Source organism: Nannospalax galili, unplaced genomic scaffold (genome assembly GCF_000622305.1).
Source record: "Nannospalax galili isolate Female #2095 unplaced genomic scaffold, S.galili_v1.0 scaffold559, whole genome shotgun sequence".
In the NCBI taxonomy this organism is placed as follows: Eukaryota; Metazoa; Chordata; class Mammalia; order Rodentia; family Spalacidae; genus Nannospalax; species Nannospalax galili.
Genome location: NW_008343479.1, coordinates 2,546,264 through 2,569,107, shown reverse-complemented (window position 1 = coordinate 2,569,107; position 22,844 = coordinate 2,546,264). Strand labels below are relative to the sequence as shown.

The window sequence follows — 22,844 nt, the reverse complement described above, 5'->3', positions numbered from 1 at the left end:
CGAGCATGGAACAACAGGGTATCGTCTACAGAGGGAGCAGGAAGACCCGATGATCTGAAGAAAACTTTGTTATCCTTTTACTGAGACTTTTTGCTATTTGAAAGTTAGCACGCCTTTAATCCCCAGCGCTTGGGAGGCAAAGGCAGGAGGATCCTTGTTCCAGCCTGCTCTACATAGTGAGTTCCAGGCCAGCTGGGGCTACAGGGAGACCCTGTCTCAAAAAAAAAAGGGGTGGGGTGGGGTGGGGCTGAAGCGATGTCTCAGTGGTTAAGAACACTGGTTGTTCTTGCAGAAGACTCCGGTTCAAATCCCAGCACCCACTGTGGCAGCTAACAACTATCAGTAACTCCAGTCCCAGGGGATCTGATTGATAGCCTCTTCTGACCTCCGCGGAATTGCACGACACGGTGAACTTACCTCTACATGCAGGCAATACACACAAACACATAAAATAAAAATAATAGATAAAAATTTAAAAAAAGAAGTTACTTGGGATGGCAATACCTCAAAGGTCCTGAGAAAGCAAAAAGAAAAAGGCATAGATGCCCCATTCCAAAGTACTGAAGAGTGAATTACAGACACACACTTCCCTGTGGCCTGAGAGCTCCTTTTAACAACAGCTGGTGTGAGGAACATACTTCCTATGGCTTCCTTTACATGGAATTCACAAAAGTTTTCCTTTTGTAGTGTGGTCTTTTCTTGTCTCTCTTACAGATATTTACAAATGTTAGCCTTTGTTCTACTATACCAAATGCATTGGTGCCTAGGTGCCACTATAATTCCAAAATTCTGAACACAAATTTTCTGATAATTTCAAAAATGAATTTGGCAAGAGGCCTCACGGAATGACACAAAAGAATTTTCTGTTCATCCCACAGTCTAGAATCTGGCAATCAGCTGATCTTTGCGCTCTTTCTTCTTTCACTCCCATAAAATTCCAGCATCAGCATTCTAAGTATTGTGGATGCTTTCAAGGGCTTTCTCTAACTTTTAAATAAAAAAAAAATTTTATTGTATAAGTATAACTGCTTTGCCTGTGTGTACGTATGTGCACTCATGCATGCAATGCAAATAGAGGCCAGAAGAGGGTACAGATCCCCTGGAATTGGAATTGGGGATGACTGTAAGCCACCATGTGGGTACTGGGAATTGAACCTGGGTCCTCTGGAAGAGCAACCAGTGTTCTTAACCACTGAGTCATCTCTCCAGCTCTATTTTCTCTAACTTTTAATTATTAGTGAGACAGAGTAATATTAGGAAGACAATGATAAATTGAAGAAGCATTAGATCAGGTGGTGGGAATTTAGCTAAGAAACAGAACAGTGAAATGACCAATAAACAGAAGGTCTTACCTAAGGTCCAGAAATATCCAGCCATTTCATAAAATCATCTTGATTTATCTTAGAGATAAGATCGTGGTGTTCCAAGTTACAGAGCAAATATCGGATGAGCTCATGAGCGTCTAACATTATTTTCTGTTATTTTTGATCTAAGCTCCTCTGTTTGAAAGAACTTCCCCTTTCTTGTCTTCTGTATCTAACTTTTATTTGAATTACAAAATACTGATCCTCTGAGGTCCTAAGTGTAGAATTCTGATAAAAACCACAAAAGGGAAGTTCACCTGCCAGTACTTGCCACCCACTTGGCATAAATACATGTTTGGAATTAGTGTGAGGAGTTACAAATCTCATAAAGTTCAAAGACACACCCAACATGACTCTAAAAGTACTGCTGAAAACTGATGAAACACACATATTTGAGTTCAGTATATATAATATTTACTGTTTTGTGAAAAGCTTCTCTGGAGAAGGAATGTGCTTCCAAATAATTAAAATCTACATTGAATGCAGATTACACTGTGCGACTCTGATTGGTCTCAATACTACGACTTCATTTCTCAATTGCTGATTTTTTATGTCATCCTTCAGGTAACTGGAAGGATAGGACCAAGATAAAATCAAGTTAGGTGTTCAATCCCTAATCATACAGATTTGAAGCACCTGGTCTGTCATGATACTTCTTTCAGTCCCGTGTTCTTTTCACTCTGTCTCTGTATTTATCCATGAAAATTCATTGATTAGCAAAACTTAAAAAATATGTCTAGATCATCGAGAAAAATGTCTTGGTGTCAATGAAGTTCAGAAAGTGATCATAGATACTGCATCTTTTATGAGTACAGAGCAAATGCAGGAATTCTATACTCAGGATGCAAGTGTCCCCTGTCCTAGCGCACACTACGAAAGAGAAAGAACATTCAAAGAGAGACCGAGCACCGCTTATGTCAGTTTGTGGCTGCACTGATTACGGAGTGAGTTTATATTCACTAGTAAGGCTCCAGTGTGCACATTATCCTTAGGCAGTATTTATTGCACCCCTTTACTTTACTAACAGGAAGACCTGCACAGCAACTAGAACCCTACTTTACCATATTAGACAATGCAAACAAAGCACCCAAAACATGGCCCCAGATTTCAAAAACCCTATGAAGACCACAGATAGCTCAAGCTTCTTCATTTAACATTAAACTTCACCCACCCATGGCTCAGGAACCATTGAGGAAGAGGGGGTAGAAAGATTGTAAGAGTCAAGGTTGATGCATGATCATAAGGTAACAGTCTTCCAGGCCTCTGGAAACTTGCTCAAATGAACTTACAGCAATGGTGTCACTGTGCACAAGACCCATGCAAACCCAATCAGACAAAAATCCAGCATAGAACTAGGGAAATTGGCAGCAGGCTCCAACCTTAGCTTAAGAACTATAAGCCCCTGATTGCAGCTGAGTGAAGGAGAGCTAATCTTCTTTAAGGGAACTACTCTAGATAGGCTGACTAGACTCCAATGGATGAACTTGCACTGAGGGACATCTGGGAACAGAAACTTGGCAGGCTAGGCCTTAACATATATGAAAGAATGTAAGAAATCTGGTGGGGGGAGCTATACGGGGTACAGATGGGGGAAGGGGTATAAAGATGATTGAGACATTCTGTATGAAATGCACAAAAATTCAATAAAAATATACATTAAAAAAAAGAAACATTGCTAAGATATAAATTGTTCATTTCCATGATCTTGATTACCTGCTTATGATCTGGCAGCAAAGTGGAACATTACAGACACAGATTTCAAATACATCATGAATATGCTCCAGTTTATCACTATTTTTGAATATACATCTTACATCTTGCATCTGCATTACTGAAATACAATACATACAATATTATGGAAACAACTTACAGCTTGTAAATTTTGGGAAGAGAGGATGGTTATTCATGCTGTTTGCTCTAAAATTTCAAAACATTTTGTTTTAGATTTATAAACAGTAATTTGAATGTTCACTTCATGAACATTCTACATCATCTATTTATTTCTAATGACCTTTCACAGACACCTTTTGTTGGCATTTGCACACCTGTGAAGAATGTTATAATTTTGGGTCCCCAGGAATCATTAGAGGTAGAAGAATACTACCACATATCCTTTTAGGAAACTAGAATGACCAAGCTTTGGTGGAAAATATTACCTAGTAAAAGTCTTCCTGTCAAAGCACCTTCTGAATGAAGGTGTCATTTTTATTCTTATACCTAAATTCCTTGTTCATTGAACTTTGATCTTGAGAAATTTAATTTAGGACACCATCAAAGGAAAGCTCAGTCTGCAGTTTAACTTACATGATCAATTTAACCATTATCAGAGACTATGTTGCCACTCTCTGTAAGTTTGTCTCCTAGTTTAACAATTTCAACCTAACTTCCTGTATTTTAATGTTCTTTCTCTATGGGAAGAAAGAAAACTCTGACTGCGAGATATTCTACTCTGTATTACTCAAAGCTTTCTTGAAAGATGATGTAGTATTTAAGAACAACACTGTACAGAACTGTGTAACTTTATAACAGTAAATTGATGGCATCATCCTTCTGTGTGTTTACTGTATCATTTTTCTAAGATCGTTATACAATAGTGCTACAATAAAGTCATATTTTAAATGTTTTAATGCACATAAACAGATAAAATAGATTTTACTTAATCCAAAATACTATCTTTTCAACATGTAATCAACATTAAAGAATGGAAGAATTATTTTACACTCATTTTATTCCTTTTCTTAAAATTTGAGTATTTCACACATGAAAACTGTAATGCATGATTTCTATCCCTGGCACTGTTTTTATTCTAAACCTCCGAAATATAAGGTGTGCTATGTGGTCATAGCACATCTCTGTTTTGAGGAGCTCCAGCTATAGGCACTGTGGTTACATGTAGCAAGTGGTCAGCACAGTAACTGAACAGTCTTCAGTGGTCTCATTAATTAAAAGGTATGGAGATGACTTTTGGCTCATTAGTGTTCATAAATGAGGTGAAAATAATCCGTATATCAAAAAATGAAAGAAAAATTTCTCAAGATATGGAAAAATAAGATCAATAACATTCCATGATATAAAGTATTAAAGAGATCTTGTGATAATTGGAAGAAAATGGTTTTCGTTTCTCTTGTAGAGGACAGGTAAAACAGAGAAGTCATGAAGTACCAATCCATAGAAATGCCTTGGGTGGGAGAAGATTAATAAAGGTATCATATCCAGGGACCATCATTCAGCAGACTTTTGATCTCTACCCTTTGGTCATTTGTGATCTTTTGTGTTCCTGACCCTCTGCTGCATGAGGGAGCTTCATTATTGAGGACTGAGAGATTCATTAGTGTCCTCTTCATTATCCCTTTTCTACATTCCATGAGCCTTAGGTGTAGAGGTTGCATTGTAGATGTGTCACTTAGGCCTGGGCAATTCATAGACAATGTCCATGGGTGACCAGCTGTGGTGCTTAGTAATAGTCTCTGGTGCAAAATGACCTTCTTTGATGAGTGGTGGCTGGGATATTTGTAAATATAAGGATATATTATTTTGCACACAGTAAGAAATAACAGTAATCTAGTGATGTGACAGTCTTGGAGTTTTCTCTAGATCTATGGCCATGCCAGCCATGTGTATTAGGTTATGTTTACATTATCACAGTTGAGTTTCCTTCCTTTGAGTGGGCTTTTAGTCAAATTAGGTAGCTTTATTAAACTTCTCTTACCCAAGGCTCAGGGAACATCACAGAAGAGGGGGCAGAAAGACTGTCAGAGTCAGGGAGGAGGTGCATGACGACATGGAAACAGAGTCCTACAAGCTCCTAGGAACCTGCTCATATGATTCTGTGGCAACGGTGTCAGCATGCACAAGTCCCATGCAAACTCAGGCAGACAATAACCCAGCATAGAACTGGAAAAATGAATAGTAGACTTCAATCTTCTCTGAAGGAATGTTGGCAACAGATTGCTGCTAGATGAAGAAGAGCTGATCTTCCTAAAACAAGAGACTCTAGATAGGCTGACTAGACTTAGTAGGAGGACTTGCACTGGGGAATGCCTGGGGACACCGACAACCCAGTGGGCCTTAACAAGGATGACAGAGTACATGGGCTCCAGTGTAGGGGGGGAGTGCTATGGGAGACTGCCAGTGGGGATGGAGATATAAAGATGATTAAGATCATTTGAGCTGTTCTATATGAAATATGCAAAAAATTCAATGAAAAAAGAAATGCTACAACTTTTCAAGAAAGCCAGCAAAGCAAAACTGGAATCCAAAGCTCTGTGACACACCTTAAGTACTCATCATTTATGTAATTCTTCAGGGTTTTCCCCTCATATATATACCACCAAACCAATCACTTTATTTTGGAGATTCTATTACTTAGTTTTCAATAAACAGTTTAAGATTTACTTGCATTTTCATGATTACATTGACATGAAAAATTGATATTTTATGTCCTTCATATATATACTGAATATTCTACAAAGTTTGTGATTTGTCTATGGTTTTGAATTCATATTATCCTATGGTAGCCTACAAAATGATGAACTTTTTCATTTAATAAAAAAAATCCCTGGAAGGGATTTTTAGGAAGTACTGTAATTTACTTTAATTACAGGTATTTCTTCCACTTCCACAAAAATCGAAATAAAGACGAGAGGTTGGAAAGATGAAGAAATAGAAACACACATATGAACACAGTTTCTCAATGCCTTGTCATTTATTTTTTTAATTTTATTGCATGTCCTGGCAAACATAAGTGGCTTATAGATTTGCCTTAGGCTTACCAAAAGCCCATAACACAAATATACCAAAAGACAAGCAACTGAAGCTGTAAAAAAAGTATCACATCTATAAGAAAGTACTTTTGAAAAACATGAATAAAGTATATAAAACATTTAACATCTGATGAAGTTTTGTACAATTATAAAAATAATAAAAAACCCTACATATCTTTAATATTCAATATCCCACATACTATATTTTGGGGGAACATCAAGAAAACAAAAGTTCAATGGGCTTAATGAAGAGAGTTCTGCTTCCAATTCTTGTTTATTCCACCTCTAAGCAAAAATAACTCCATTCTTCAGCTAGCTGCCCTGAGCTGAGTCCACAGACCTCTAGGAAGCCTCCTTCCAGATGTCTGTTCTCCGTGATTTTCACCCTAGCCCTGGCCTGCCCGCATATGTAAGGTGTCTAACCTAACACCTGATGTGAGGCAAGGAACTATGCCTAGCTATGCCAAGTTCTTGAGATACGGTATAGAAATTTCTGAGTCCCTAGTGCCACCTAAATAGTGCTGAAATAGCTCAGAGTCCCTAGTGCCACCTTACTAGTGCTGAAATAGCTCACTCATTCAAAACATGCAGGAAGTCATTGTCTTCCTAACACAGTCATGACAGGACACAGCTTTCATTCTTTCCCTAATGAGCTTGCAAAGCTCTGTACTTGTTCCAGAAATTAATAGTGCTTATCATCATTTAAGCATGACAAAATGTTGAAATTAAGGACTTACTCTCTTTAGCATACAAAATTTCTAAAAATTAAAAAAAAGACTTTCCCCTCCCCCCATCTTACAATTATGGTATTATGTCTTATTTGACATTGTATTCTCACTAAATGTTGTTTCCATGAAACATAAAAACAGTGAAATTTGTGGTTCTGGAAAACCCACTATCCCAAAGAGAAAACTAAACAAATAAAAGCAACAAAATATGCAGTTTCTCTCTCTCTCTCTCTCTCTCTCACACACACACACTTTTTAGTTGAAATCTATACATTATATTTCAGAGCCATATTAGCCCCTTTGCACTTTAAGATAAAAGTGGGAGCTTTGTGCAATGACAGTCCTTTCCAGAATGCATGGGAAGACTTTGGAGTTCATTAGCATATATATAACACATGTTTTAGATTGGAAAAAAAATATCTGTTACAAAATATTTCCAAAACATCTTGGAGGAATATTGCTACGTGTTTTCACAAAGTTTAAAACAAATTTTGTTGATGTGGTTTAAACAACTTCCATGAAAAGGTTTTCCCCTTATTTGTGGACTTATTTGTAGGTCTACCTAGAATACCAAAGGAGTCACATGGGAAACTACATTTTCACAGCTACTTTCCAACACACTCAAATTTTAATGATCAAAAGATAAAAATGACAGTGATGCAACTGATGACACACGAAAACTGCTCTCCTAAATTTATATTTTCCAAATTGCTATTCTTATTTTAGACCTGATGAGAGTAAGATTAATAAATTTCAGCATACAGTGTGTTATGGAATAAGAAGGGATTTAAAATGTACATTTCCCAAGTATCATCCATACTTCCAAAGGAATTTAAATTTATAGTTTGATGAGATGTGTTACCATTTATTGGAGACTCAGTATTTCTGAATTGTTCTTCTTTTTCTTGTATGTTCATAATGGACATTACAACTTTATTATAAGAACTAGATAGATTTAATTCATCCCAACTTAATCAACCTGAATTATTATAGCAGCAGCAAATGTGTAAGTTGATTAATAGTGAAATTTAGTTTTCAGGCTACTGCAATGATAGCAAATATTTTCTTAATAAACACTGGAGTGCTGGGTTTTAAACTGCGGTGGGGGGCGGGGTTTACAGCTATACCTGGCTATATACTATCAAATATTTTGGAATGGCTAGCTTGAACTTTTTAAGAATTTTAGGCATGACCTGTATTCCTCATTCTCAAACAAAAGCAAGAAAGGATGTCCTTTCCTTTAGTGTGTGACAGAAGATCATGAACTTTTACTTGTAATAGGAATAAAGTGAACCAGTCTCAAGGGAACAGACACCAGTAACAGAAAATATACCAACATAGAGAGGCATGTACATATATACAGTTTTACCTTATACAAGCAATGGTAAACACACTGGTTCCATCCAAAGGTTTGGTGTGATATATATGCTAACCCTCTTAGGAACAGAGAGCTCCTGTACATCTGTTACTCACATATATCATTCTGCACTAGGGATCTATCACCATACATGATACCCCTGAGAAAAGGGGTTTAGATAAGTCATCCAAAACAAACAAATTTCCAAAAAAAAGTTAAGTGCAACTCAATTTCCATTAAATTACATTTAAACAATACTCAATGCCCCCACCCAAAATATATACTGTATATTTATATATTTATATATATATATATAGTCTTAGACTATAAGGTGAAAATGCTTTATAAAAGTCAATGAGAGATCTCTGCTACTTCAAGAGACCCACGGCTTCCTTGCTCACTTCTATCTAGCCATGACAACACAGTCCCGCAAGCAATAGTTTTGAAGGCTTAAAGCCAGAATCAGAATCAGATGACAGGTCAGACTTTAGGTAAGAGGTAGCCTCTTACTTCTCCTTCCCTTTAGAAATAAATCAGACTGAGAAGGGAAGGAGATGAGCTAGGCAGAGTGCTTTGAAGATCAAGCAGGGATGCCCTCGTGGGGGCTGTGCAGGTGGAAGAGAACAGGAATGGCCCACACAATGGGGGCTCACTCCCCTTCCTCTTTGATACGCTGTTGTTTGTTGCGACGAGAATCCATGTCAAAGTTGAAGTCATTCCATTCATCTCGGGGTGGGAAAGAGATGGTCTGGCGGAGTGTAAAGCGCACAGCATCAATCACACGCTCACCACGGGTCTCACTGGAGCCCACGCTGACTGTAGAGGCACCACTTGGGGTCCTCAGGAGATGGGGAGGCGAGGAGAAGTCATGGAGTTGCCTGTGGTCCAGGATACCTTTCCAGATGGCATGTCGGAACTGCTCAGGGATTTTCAGACTTGCCAAATCCTGTGCAACAGGAAAAGTCAAACAACATTAGGAGTTAGAAAGAAGCAGATTTTTATTACATGCCATTTTGTCATTCTCTTTTGTTTGGCTTAATTGATCTAAATCTATTATCACTAACTTGGCACATAAAATTAGCTTTTTGATAGTCTTTGATGTTTTGTGTTACTGAGAATAAAGACATAGCTCTGCAGTGTCATGTCTGTTGTGACCAACATTTTACTTATTCTCTACTGGCCTCAGTTTCTTCATTTATAAAATAGAGTAGATAGTAGTTTGAAAACAATAAAAGGGCAAAAATCTCAAGAAGAAATATAAGCTTCCTCCTGACTCAAATCTATTGAGCTCTAGTCACTAGAAGAAAGGTGTTGATGCAATGCCATTAACACTGGGGGAAGAAAAGATTACCAGCAGGAGGTTGAGAGCTTTCTATGTGCCAAGTACTGAACCATTTATTCATTCTTATTTAAGCCTCAGATTAGTGGGGTATATTATTATACCTATTTTATAGATAGGAAAACTAAAGGCTAGGTTGACATGCCCAGAAGTTATATTAACTTCTGGGTGACTAAATTGTGAACTCAGGACAGCCTTTGAGCCTAGAATTGATCTACTGAACAAAAGGTCTCTTGGTGTTTGGATAAAATATATCAAAATGCACAATAGGTGTATCTGTCCTCTGTGGGAGGGACAGGAGACATTTCAAATAGGGATATTCTTAATTACCTGTGGTGGACTCTCTTCCATTTATGGACATTAATTTGCTTAATGATATCTAAATTTTTTCATGAAGCAGCATGATGGTTTGGAGTCAGTACACCTTGGCAGAAGTTTTTATTCTGCTACAGAACTTGGCAATTTGATTTTAGTTTATCCTTGGTAGAATGGAATATAATTGCTTTTTAAGGTTAACATATACTATGGGCTCATAGGCAAATGTTGGTATTATGGGATTATATGAATTATAAAATACAATATAATAATAGTCATTTATAATACTATATTACTAACTCAGATTTGCATCTAAAGACCCCCAACTCATTCACATTTCTCTTTCGGGAAGGGAAACAAAATAACTTAGATTGCACAAAGATACAGGTCAAAAAGGAGATATTTTTCCATAAATGAGCAGGAAGATGATGAGGTGCAGATGGGAAAATTGAACAGCTTTCAAATATGCTGTCACGGTTTCCCAAAGTATGGATTTTCAGATCACTAGAGCTGCTCAAATTTCTCATTGTAGTAAAAGAAAACATTGTAAAGAAGACAGTCCACAAACAGATTTAGTCAGCATGCCCTTCTGCTTCTCATATTCTTTACATTTCTGAGACTCTGCATCTAAAGTTCTTCATAAACTAAGCCTCACTAACAAGTTCACACCACTGGAGACAGGTATATGGAGAACACCTGCATATCTTAATAGCTGCAAAAGAATCCTGATATACTCCTCAGTGAGGACAAGTATACAAGTAGAATGTATTACAGAAAAACACAGGGAATGGGCAGATCTACTTCTCCATCAGCTAGAACCACAATGCAGGAAGTTCCTAAATACAGGGCAAGTATGTTTTTATCAATGGATAGAGATGATTCTAAAGCTTTCCAAATCCTGTTGGAACTTACTCTATACTAAGGAAGCATCCAGGGATGACTTTTGGAGTGGGAAGGGATGGGTGTAAAGGCAGCATGGTGTACTCTGGGCCCCACAGGATGGGGGCATTCTCATGCTGCATGGGCATCTCTAGCATCGGTGCTCAAGGAGGGGAAGAAGGCCCAACTACAGAAGCAGCAGCACAGACAGAGGCTGTCTTCTCCCGCCAGTCCAACGTGCCCTCTGGAAGCTGGAACAGAGGACAGGAAACGCCAAAGACAGCAGTACAAAGAGCAGCCCAGAGGGAAAACCAGACTGCCGAAAACACCGACACTAGTAGCTCCCATGTGAACAGAAGTTCAAGAAGCAGAGTGGAAAGCAAGAAAAAGTGCCATCACATGCAGCGTCCTTCAAGGAATTTCAAAGTCAGAAGAGCAGAATTTATAACCCAATTTGATTAACTGAAGTCCAGCAAAGTGATAACCTCAAGTTTTCATCACTACTAAAAAGCATGCCTGGAACTTGAACCCATGGCCAGTAAAATCATCCTTGATGAAGGGGGATGAGGATTGGAATTACAAATGAGGATAATACAATTTTAATTGATAACAGCTGAATTACCCTTAATGTCCTACTTTAAGAAGAGGCAGAAAAAAACAGTCATCAGGATTCCAGGTGTTCACACCCAGGCTTTCTGCTCCTTGATGTTCTGTCATCTAATCATTATGGCCAATGACAGTTTTGTCATTTTTCCATATATTTAACTGAGACTTATACCACTTATTTTCTGTTCTCCTGCCTTGGAAATTAGCATAGATTAATCCATATAGCTTAATGAGGACATTCTAAACAATCTCTGCGTGAGTCTCACTATGCTGCCCAGGCTGGTCTCAAATTTCTGAGTTAAGCGATTCTGCTGTTTCAGCCTCCCAAGTGCTGGGATTACAGCCACCTCTTTTGTGATTAAAATAATTGTATGACTTAAATATCTTCTTTCTCATCTTCGCATATACTGGGGTATAATAGATCATCAACGACTGAACAGAGACGCCAAGTCATATTAACTGTGCAGCTTCTAAGTGAGGAATCTTTCTAACATGGTTGTGGGTTCTGAACCCAGGATTAGAAGCATGACAAAAACAAATTCTAAAGCCATGTGGATAGACCTACAAGACATTTGTACCAGAGGGAGAAAATGAGGAGATACAACTCAAGAGGAAAGTCTAACAGTTACTTACATCCATGGAGTAATGCTCAATCTGATAGATGGTGGTCAGCCCCTGGGTCGTGAAATAGTCCAGACATGATGAACAGCCCAACCTTGCTAAGAAACTGCAGAGGGAGGAGGGAGGAGGAAGGAGGAAACAGAAAAAGAAAGTTCACCCCAACTGCATTGGCGAGATAAAGGAAAACCCAACATTTTGCCCTTGGATGCCCTGCATAAGAGACTAGGGGCAGATAAAATATATACGGGCCTTATATGAGGCCTTAGATTCTGGGGTTGTTGGGAAAGTTGACTTGATGTCAACTGAAAATAAAATCAACTACAAGAATCCTGGCAGGTGGTGATTTGAGCATGCTGCAGTCTTGTATAAATGCTTCAGGAGTCACTGCAGAGGGCAAAGATAAAGGGTCAGGTACCCAGCCCTCTTGCCTCTTGAATCCTCAATTCATATTGAAAATGTCTATGTGTGTTATTTTGTATTGGAGTTTTTAAAGAATGGCTTATATAGTTAAAAATATTGTATCTCTGGTATGTCATCAATACTTTTAGACTTATGTCCTCAGAATACAAATCTTCCTCTTTATAATGCTGGCCTGAGACTGATGATGTCATCACCATCCCAGGGCCAAGTTCTGCTGAGAGAAGCCACATGACATTGAATGGAGTCTAGCACATATCCTGCTAGCAGCCAAGGGTGAGAGCTATGTTTCCTGGGAAGAAGAGGCAGAGGAGGTAACCCTGAGCATGGAACTTGGGGAGTTAGTCTTGCCTCCGTGGGACACAGCTTGCAGACTTAATGCATTTCCATCTCCTGTCCATCTGAAACCCCTTTGCCTAGAGTATCCCCATTTCTATATGCAGAGCAACAGTGCCTTCTTCAAAAGCTTGCATTTTTGCTAATATTTACAATTTTTATGGACATCCAACTCCAAAATTATGGTCCCATGATGGCTAAGAGCTATGAGGCCTAGCGAGCAGGAAAGGGAGCAAGATAGCAGGTTTACTTCCCTTTGAGGAAACCCAGCCCTGAGCACCAATTCACTGGCCGCAAATGACAGTGTAAATACAGGGAGGAGGAGGAGGGAATGACTGGAGATCAGGAAACAGGTCTGAAACCTGTGTGCATACACCCACATGTTCACTTTCCCCATACTAGTTATAGAAGTGATTGATTGAGCTATGCTGACCACTCTACAGATCAGAGAAGAGAGTGGCTAGGCTTCCTTTGATCACTAAGGCTGCTTTCTTTTTTTTTTTTCAAACCTGTTTTATCAACTTTGACAGTGTCTACCCTCCACCACCCAAAGATGTTTAGGACAGGCCCCAGGGGCACATGTTGTGCACTCACCTGACAATGCTGCAATCTGTGGGATACGGAGGTGGGGGCGTGCAGTGGGAGGTGGATGGCATGGAGAGTGGGGGAGGGAGGGCCTGGGTGGGGCTGAGTCCATTCATGTCTCCAGCCATTGGCATGTGAGTGCTCATCATAGGAACTGAACAGAAGCAGGAGGAACAGAGGGGGTTACTATATTACCATGTCTCAGCATCCCACTGTGCCTGGTTGAATATTACCAAAAGCCAGTGTCTAGTTAAACAGAATAGTTACCAGAACTCCAAACTAATCCACAATTCTGGACCTTTGTTCTAGGGCAATCTCTTCTCACCCTTCTCTTCTAATTTCCTGTCTAACTGCTCTTAATCCCTAATGTTGATGGATTTCTCCTTCTATTGGCCTTCATGGGTTGTATTTCTGTTTCTGTCACTATATTCATCTCCTTTAGTGTAGAGATCAGCTCTTATCAAAATTTTAATCCTTATAGATGTAGCACAGAGCCTGGTACAGTGAGATACCCAAAAGCTTATACTGAGAAGAAATGAACAATCATGTTTATAAGGTTTATTTGTAAATAGGAGGACTTGCTGTGGCATTTTAGAAAACCTTATGCCTAATAAGAGACAATTTAAGATTCTAACTTTTTTCTATGTTCTGATTGCATTCTGTGCAGGATTATAGCCAATACTCACTGGCATTTTCCATAACCATGAAATACACACATTCACTAACCAAAAGGGCTCATCATTAACAATATATGTGAATTTTTCCTTCTAGTCAAAAGAAGGAGAATAATATGTCTAGAAAAGATGAATTGAATTTGTTTCTACAAACAGTGCTAGAACTGTGCCCAAGGGACAGACCTTTGCTGCTATGCCGCTGGCTGCAAAGCACAGGCCTATGGTATCCTAAGTTGATTTCCCTCTGAACTCTTTGAGTGAATCAGAGGATAACTGCGTACTATAAATAAAAGGCAGGGAAACAAAGTTGTGTGTGAAATACTGCAATCATTACCACTATCTTGTCATCCCTAGAATCAGCTGGACATTTTAGTTATGTCACAAGGAAGAAAATAAAGTAGATAATGAGTGCATTTTATTCCTTGTCAGGTTTGGGGTCTTAGGATGCATTATCATGAGTAAAGGAGGAGCCTGGTGTAAAGTCCATGTTACCATACTGGGTAACCACCTGCATGCTGTGTCTCACTGAAAAATGAGTGTGAGCTGCCATACAGAGACTGACAATCCCAAGTTTCCCAAACTTCTTTCAGAAAACCTAGCTTTTCCAAAGAAAAAATGAAAAACAGAGGTTTGATCAAAATGATGATTTTGAAGGACAAGATTTGTTTTTCTTAATAGCGTGAGGACTGTAGGAAACCTACACTGCTCAGTTTTTTGCATGCCTGAAAAAGACATTTATCCTTCTGCATTTACTTATTTTTTAATTTATTCAAGTCTGTGTGTCTCTTTGCTAGATTTATTTATAATAGACAAGGTAAATTGCTATTTATATATAGGACAATCACAGTCTGTATGGTTCTGATTTTTTTTCCCTGTCTTCTATATCTACACTTAATCACTATAAGGAATTTGTGTCTGGATAAGTAAAGGGATGTATATGGGATGGAATAAAACTGTAAGGATACAGACATGTAAAAAGCTAAATGTGTAGCCAGATCATCTGAGAAATGGGATGTAGGCCATCAGAGCAAAGAACTGACTTGTCCATCATTACACAGTTCATTTTACAGGAATCCAGACTAGAGTTAAATTCTTTTTCCCACATTTTGGATACACTTCCTTTAGATTATGTCAAAGGAAGAAAGAGGTTGGTATCCATCCAGGTTGGCAGGAAGTGAACTGCTCTTTTCTCCCTTAGATCCTTATCCCATATGCCTCATTCAATTCTACTAAAGGTTTTTTTTTTTTTTTGTGATGCAACACATACCTCGAGAATGAGAAGTTAACTGTGAAAAAGCCAAGTCACTCAACTGTGGTCTGATCTGCCCACTGTGCTTCTCTTTTACATAGCTTAGAAAAGGGGGTTTTCACAGCCCCGAAGCATTTTTCTCCTGTACTAGCTCTGTTCATCCTTTGGCTGAAGCTGAAGGAAGATGTGCTTACTGTTGGCTCCCATGCCCTCAGGCATGGTGGTGGGGGTGAGGGCATTGCGCTGCTGAGGGTTGATAAGCTGGCTCACGGAAGGCAGCTTGTTCATGCTGTTCATTTTGTTCAGAGGTGGGGAGCTGTTACCATACGAAGACTGGGACTGTATGGGGGTCCTAGAACACAAACCAGAAAACAATGGTCAACATAGGATGCTGAAGAGTGGGAGCAGATATTTCCAACTGGTGTTAGATTAAAGCATGGCTTGTAACAATACATTTTCAAGACATCTGTCAGGATTAATGGCCTACGGTCCTTTATAGTTCCACTTGAGAATATTTCCTACATATAAAGCTATCATGAAGTCACAGTTTCCTGGAATACACATAGTGGAATGTTTACTGTCTTTCTCAAGCATCTCCTTTGGAAGAGGGAAAATAATTACATCTTCTCTTTCACTGTCACCTCCATCTCCTTACTCTCTCTTGCTTTTCAAGCTTAAATAAGTCTTAAAAGTAGTAAATTAGAAAAGAACTCAGCAAAACACAGGGCTGATGAATGAGAGACATAATTATAGCTAAGTCATTTTATTTATAGCTTTTTAAGCCATTTGGGATACATAAAAAAATACCTGTGAAGCCAATAAAGTAAGGTATCAGATACCACATCCCACTGTCACACAGAGAATCCGTTCCCCAAGGTATGAGAATACTTCCTGAACTGAGATGTACCTGGATCATGAGATGACCCACTACACACCAATAGTATTTCTATGCAGAACCTTAGAAGTTAAGTATGGTATATTGACTTTCTACAAGTCTCCTGGGAGAAATGGGAGAAGGAATGAAAACAATCTTCCATTCCATGTAACTTTAACTTGGACATTTACTAAAATTGGATTATCATGTTATATATCATATTCAGATGGCATTTACTAATAAACATTCTTGACTTTCTTCTAACACAGAACAGTGAGATAATCTAGAATGAGAACTCGATGAGTGAAGTTTAAACACTAGGAAACTCCTAGTGTCTATACATAGTGCTTAACATCCCTGTGTCCCTGCCTTTCATTGTATCAAGAGAAAACTATGTAGCTATACAAATATATGTTATACAATATAGTTACTACACTATAGATTATATATTATATATAATTATTATATATAATAAATATAATTATAGCACTATAGAAGATTCATGCATCCGTGCTGCATGAAGTTGATGTTAGCAGCAAGAAAACTGAAAGAAACAGTTCTCATCTTTGAGAACTCTCAGAGCAGTGGTTACTGACAGGCAGTTATTCCCTTGTACCTTGTTGAGTTGCAATAGGGACTAGAAAAGAGATGATGAGAACTCACTCTAGAGGCTGTAGCATCAATAGTAATTATTATGAGCACAGAATGAAGACTTAGCTTTGAGTATGTTTCTGACCTGTGGCGGGAAAGGTTCTCCTTCAAAATTCATCGAACAAGGTGAATTGTTTTGTTCCTACTGGTCTCCTTTCTGCTATGGCCATATTTATGTTAAAAGTCAAATTAAAATTTTTATGTATATTTTCATACATGTGTATTTGATGTAAAATTTGAATGTGTTGTCATTGAATTCAAGTTTCAAACAAATGCAGTAAAATGTTTGAAAAATACAATAAATTCTAAAAATATTAAAAATTTTGAATAATGGCTTCAAATACTTAAGATGGTTTCTGAAGATGCCACTGCATTTTCCATTATGTCTGAAGCCAGGAACCCTGATTTCCCTCAGAATGCAAAACTCCTGTCAAGATATGGCAAACCACAGGGTGTACTATATTTTACAATATAACATTGCTGTGACTTTTCTCTTTAGCCCTTCTCAAGTTCTTACAATTATAGACCCCAAGCAGTATAAACGAGTGTTCATAATCAGTCCTCCCAATTCTGAAGCACCCCAGGGTACCTGGCTATCTCTCCCCCCTGTTCTGAATGGTTGAGGCCACACTACTGTGGAGCATGTCATGCCATAGTATGGCAGCAGAAGGGCAAAAGTTGTTATAAAGACAAGGAAATATGAAGCTCTAAGAAAATAATGTGCCCAAGTAAGAAAATTGCTAAAAGGATGAGCTGAGGACAGAAACAGTCTCCTGTCACCTCATCCACTTTGTTCCTCAATTCTGTAATACTATCCCAGAAATGAAATTTGTGGGGATGACAGGTTACAGGATCAAGAAATGATTGAAACAGTAAGATAAATGTGGAAGGCCAGGATAGGCAAGGAGCAAAATGTCTACGTAAAGAGGATCTAGCTGCTACCAAGCACTTGCGTGCACCCTACCCTGTGGAGGAGCCTGGTGCGCAGTCAGCTATAAAATCTGCTTAGAATCATCCATATGTTCCTATCTTGTGTAGAAAAGCACAGAGCAAGGCAGTGAGGAGGAATCACCAGATGCTGCTTCCAAAGTCATCATGGGCAGCTGGAAGAGGCTGAGATGTGAGGTACCCATACTCCAGACATTGTTTGATCCTTTAAAAATACTCCATTTGATTTCCACCTCTTCAGAACAGTTGAATATAAATCAAGAGCTTAAGATAAGAACCATTAATGACTACAATCAGAATACAAAAATAAACTGATAAAATTTGCATTTTCCCTGGACTCTCAACTGTAACTTAACTGTCTTCTATAGCCTTCAAAATTGTTCTCCTTTATGGTCATTACATTTTACTACTTTATTTGCTAATTTACTATTTTTCATCATAATATACTTAATTTTAGGGAGGGAGGCCAAAAACCACAGATGAGCAGAGAAGGGATATAAATTTTGGAGTCAATCAAAATACATGCGTGTACATTTAACGACACTAATCAAGAAGGGGAAAGGAAACTGAGAGGGAGTAGAAGATGTGGGAGGAGTTGGGGGGGACTGGGAGAGATAGAAATGGTGTGAAGATGATACTCACGTATGATGTTCACAGAAAATATTTAAATTTGAAAAACACCCAGGTTACCTTCTAGATATAGGTTGAACTTATAGCAACTTAGGATATCATGTAAGTCTCACCTGAGCCTGATATTTTCAGAGCAGGCATTATGCTCACTCTGGAAGAGGCTTTGTGAAGATTGAGTGAAGTCATGTAAGAGTTCCAGTCCCAAATGGTTAGTTGACAGTCTAGTACTTGGTCAAGGGAATAGAACGTACCAACTATTAATTTATATGAATTTATAGAAAAAAGTTACCAGAGGGCCAGGCGTGGTGGCACACCCCTTTAATCCCAATACTTGGGAGACAGAGGCAGGCAGATCTCTGTGAGTTCAAGGCCAGCCTGGTCTACATAGTGAGTTCCAGGACAGCATGAAGACACCTTGTCTTCTCATCTCTGCATCTTAGCACAGGACGGACTCAGGATAAAGAAGAAGAAGAAGAAGAAGAAGAAGGAAGGAAGGAAGGAAGGAAGGAAGGAAGGAAGGAAGGAGGAAGAAAGAAAGAGACCAGAGTTGGCAGATTCTTAATTGAATAAATGTAGAAAATGATTTTGGATAATGTCATAAAGTTCTAAATCCTAAGTACATCCACTGTAATGTAGAGTTAGAGTTTTAAAGCTACAAAAAGGGAGGTCATGGCTGGACCATGTGATCATCACTAACTCCAGTGTCTGAAATGGAGAATCTTGCTGGTAACTGCATACATTCAGAAAAAGGTGTGGTGCTAGGTAAGTCATGGCCAATTCAAAGGTCCAGAAGAACAGAAAACGCTTGGCCATTACAAATATAAAAGCATGGTCCTTGAGTAAACAGTTGCCAACATTTGAAAAACTGAGAAGAAGAGTGTTCAAGAAAACTGATGCTGTGCAGTGCTTGCTGATTTTCTTACCTGCTTCTCCCAGCTGGTTACCCACCTCAGCCATATGTCAAACACAAAGAGCATAGCTCTTCCTGGGAAAATATAGCATGATTTATGCTACAGGATGTTTCTAGGAACTTGATGTATCATAGATGTAGAAACAAGTGTCTCCTGCTCTCCTAGTTTTGAGAAACACTGTGAAGCCAAGTCAGGGTTCTTTTTGTTTTTCTTTGCTTTGCTTTTCAGCACTGGGGGGCCAAATCCAGGTCCTTGCACACACTAACAGGCTTTTTACTACTCAGCTGTGTCTTCAGTCCCCAGATCTCAGTTCCCACTCAACAACATAAACTTCTATATGCATTGCTAAGAATAAAATTCAGAATTTTAGAGCTATCTACGCTTTTTGGTGATCTGGGATTAGATATCCGGTTTCCTGACCTTGATCAAAACTGATAAGTTATAAGTTGTGTTCTTAGCCTTCCAAAGAGACCTAGAAGCCCATCAGCTTTTTTTTCCTTGTTTAAATCTATTACTAATTAAAAAGAAAAATTCTAGTAGAAGTTGGTGATATATCAGACTAAATCTATTTTGCCAAACCACTTGTAGATTGTTAAATATAAGAAGGGAAAGGAATAGTGTGGGTGAAGAAGAGCACCCCTAATATGAAGAGGGTTTGAAAAGGAAGAAGGGCAACATTAGAAAAAGAATTATAGCTCTTCCAGGTGTGTCCCAAGTCCCTTCCTCTCTGTGGCCTTTCCCTCTGAATAAGCTTGCGTCTAAAGATCAAGGACATCAATTCTCTAGGAAGTCAACCATAATTTAGAAATATGCTCCATCATTTTAAATATCTACATTTATATAAAACTCACTATAAATACATCAAAACTTCATATAAAAATAGACTAAAAGAAAAAATATTTTAGAAAGAGGAGATGTCACAAAGCTAAATATCTTCACCAATTCTTTAAAGGACTTGTGATTCGAAGTTGTTAGACTGATTGAAAATACAAGAGTCTGATTTTACTAACATAATTTTATCTCATGTAAACATTTTTTCCTTAAGTTTTTATATACACCATTTGTTTTATTTAGAAAAAATGTCCTTTGAAACATTAACAGCAATAACAGCACTCTGAACAGACAATGATTTAAAGGAAAAAAAAAATAGGACATTGGCCCCACTCTACGTTGCTCAGATATTTGAAAAATTCTATGTCCTATAGACCCTATTACATAACACATTTTATTTAGAGTTATTTTAATAAACTTGGTAGTTGAACTTGAAACTTATTCAGGTGAACTAGTATTCACCAGGCTAAAATTGGTTTCAAGTTGTTTTAGGCATTGTAATTAACTTTAGACTGATAACCTGGATATAGTATCTTAAGTAGAAATGACAAAACAAAAATGCAGACAGGACTAAAGTGACTTCTAGTACTTTTGCTGTCAGAACCTCACACAGTAACATTTATATGAGAACACACTGTATGGGGGCAGGGGCAGGAATGCAAATGAGACAGAAACAAAAACTGTAAGATAAACCAAGATGCAAAAGTTTATTGAAAATTGAAATCACACATCCATAAGCAACAGCTTCAGATACAAGAAATTATTGTCTTGGTGACACAAAATGAAGCACTGGTGACCTGGCCAAAGGACAGGGGAGCTGAAGAAAGAAAACATTCTCTCAACTCTTTTGAGTTGGGAATCTTTAAGCAGAAAAATCATCTACTTTTCTGTCTATAATTTCTAGGCCAGGAATACTGATTTTAACACCTGTCTGCTTTGACATCACTTAGTCACAGCGTAAGCCTCCAGATAAAAGCCCGTGAATAGTAGCAAGTAATCTGGTTGGTTTTATGGTAGGCAGGATTGAGGGTCAGGAGCACCAATTAAATTAATCATAGATTTGGTAAGAGGACTTTGAACTCTTCGGGCATTGAATAATGGTAAACAAGTACCTGGGGGCAATATTTGTGGGGTAGTTCAATCTTCCTAGTAACACCACAAAATTAGCTTACACCTTGGTGTCTAAACAGCAGTTTGGGGGATAGGCCTCTATGCAAAAAAGACTATCGTAGCAGATGGTTGCAGAGATAGGAGCCAGCAAAGCATTAATGAAATTTCTACTTACATAGGAAGAGAAGACACTAATAATGCAAGTTCTCTAAATGAATATCCACCCCCAATGTTGCTACATGTGGCCTGATCACTTCTCTCCCCAGTAGTACACACTAGACACTTTAGTTTGTTACTGTTTGCTGTATGACCATATGACCAGTATTCAAAGACCTGAGTCTCTCAGTCGGCTACAATTTTCTTATGCACAGACACAGACAATAACAATTTTTTCTTCTTTTCTTAAAAATACATCTTAAGTTTGAGACCTGCTCAAAAGCTTTGTTAAGAGTTTTAGAAACACAACAAAAGGTAACAGAAAAGGGTTCCAATAAACATTGTAATGCCCTTCCCACCTGATCCCCTCCCTCCTGGGAAAACAATAGAAAGCTCACAGACACATTAGTTTCTATCCAACCAAGGCAGGATCTAAAGATATAAAACTCATGGAAAATGTCTTTCCTTGTGAAATTTTGAATCCCTTCAAAAAGATTCTCTCTAGTGGGTTCATGCCTTTGAGCAGTTGGGTCTCTGAGCCAAAGAGTCTTCAAGTCCTGTTTGTGAAGGCTGGATACGCGTGCGCGCGCGCACACACACGCAGACACACACACGCGCACACACACACAGACACACACACACACACACACACGCACGCACGCACGCACGCGCGCGCTCGCTCACACACAGAGATGGAAACAATAGGCACACATGCTCAAAACACAAAGATAGGGATCTATGGATACACTGATCGGTTTGCAGGATTGGAATGTCTAAAGAAGACGTCAGACTGTTTGGGAGCTTCTCTCCGGGGCTCCACAAGCTCATTCCTGAAGCAGGCTGAAAGGAGACTGCAGAGAGGAATCAGAGAAACAGAAGATGAAGGTTTAGGGCTCATGTATCCACATCAAGTGAGCACACAAACACACTCTTCTCCTACCTTCATGATCATAGTGTAGACAGAAAATAATATTTTAAAAACTCTACCAGCTAATTTTTGCCTTCTGAGAGCTCCACTTCTAAAGAATTGTAAGAAGATGAAATGAGATAGGAGAGTAGTGCTGACCAGAAAGTATAGAGCACAACTACTTGCGAAACTTCTTTAAAACATGTACCAAGAACGGTGTCTCACACCTTAATCCCAGAACTTGGGAAGCAGAGGCAGGCAGATCTCTGTGAGATCAAGGCCAGCCTGGTCTACATAGCAAGTTCCAGGCCAGCTGGGGCTGCAGGGAAACCCTCTCTCAAAAAAAAAAAAAAAAAAAAAAAAGTGCATCATTTTCCCAATTCTTTTCTAAGACTAAGATAGGGCCTAGGCATTTACATTTTTAACACAAGATGATTCACTAGAGGATTATTGTGACGGGGCATGGCCAGTGCTTAGTACAGTGCTTGGCATAGGTGTACTGGACTCAATTAATTGAAAAAGGGAATGTAGAAACAAGAATAAACTTTGATCCTCTGTAAAAATGTCATATACCCAATTATTATACCTCATTA

General features: G+C 38.6%; 1 protein-coding gene across 6 annotated transcripts in view; it reads right to left on the bottom strand.

Annotated features, from left to right (window-relative positions):
• Positions 1 to 6,109: 6,109 nt before the first annotated feature.
• The window catches only part of Tp63 (tumor protein p63), a 214,679-nt gene continuing 197,944 nt past the window's right edge, over positions 6,110 to 22,844 (bottom strand). For all 6 annotated transcript variants that reach the window (XM_008839677.2, XM_029566766.1, XM_029566763.1 and 3 more), the window contains 4 exons: positions 15,428 to 15,585; positions 13,320 to 13,464; positions 11,985 to 12,078; positions 6,110 to 9,158 (listed from right to left, as the gene is read on the bottom strand). In XM_008839677.2, coding sequence (XP_008837899.1) covers positions 8,862 to 9,158; positions 11,985 to 12,078; positions 13,320 to 13,464; positions 15,428 to 15,585 — 694 coding nt within the window. In that variant the 3' untranslated portion in view covers positions 6,110 to 8,861. The remainder of the gene's footprint in view (positions 9,159 to 11,984; positions 12,079 to 13,319; positions 13,465 to 15,427; positions 15,586 to 22,844) is intronic.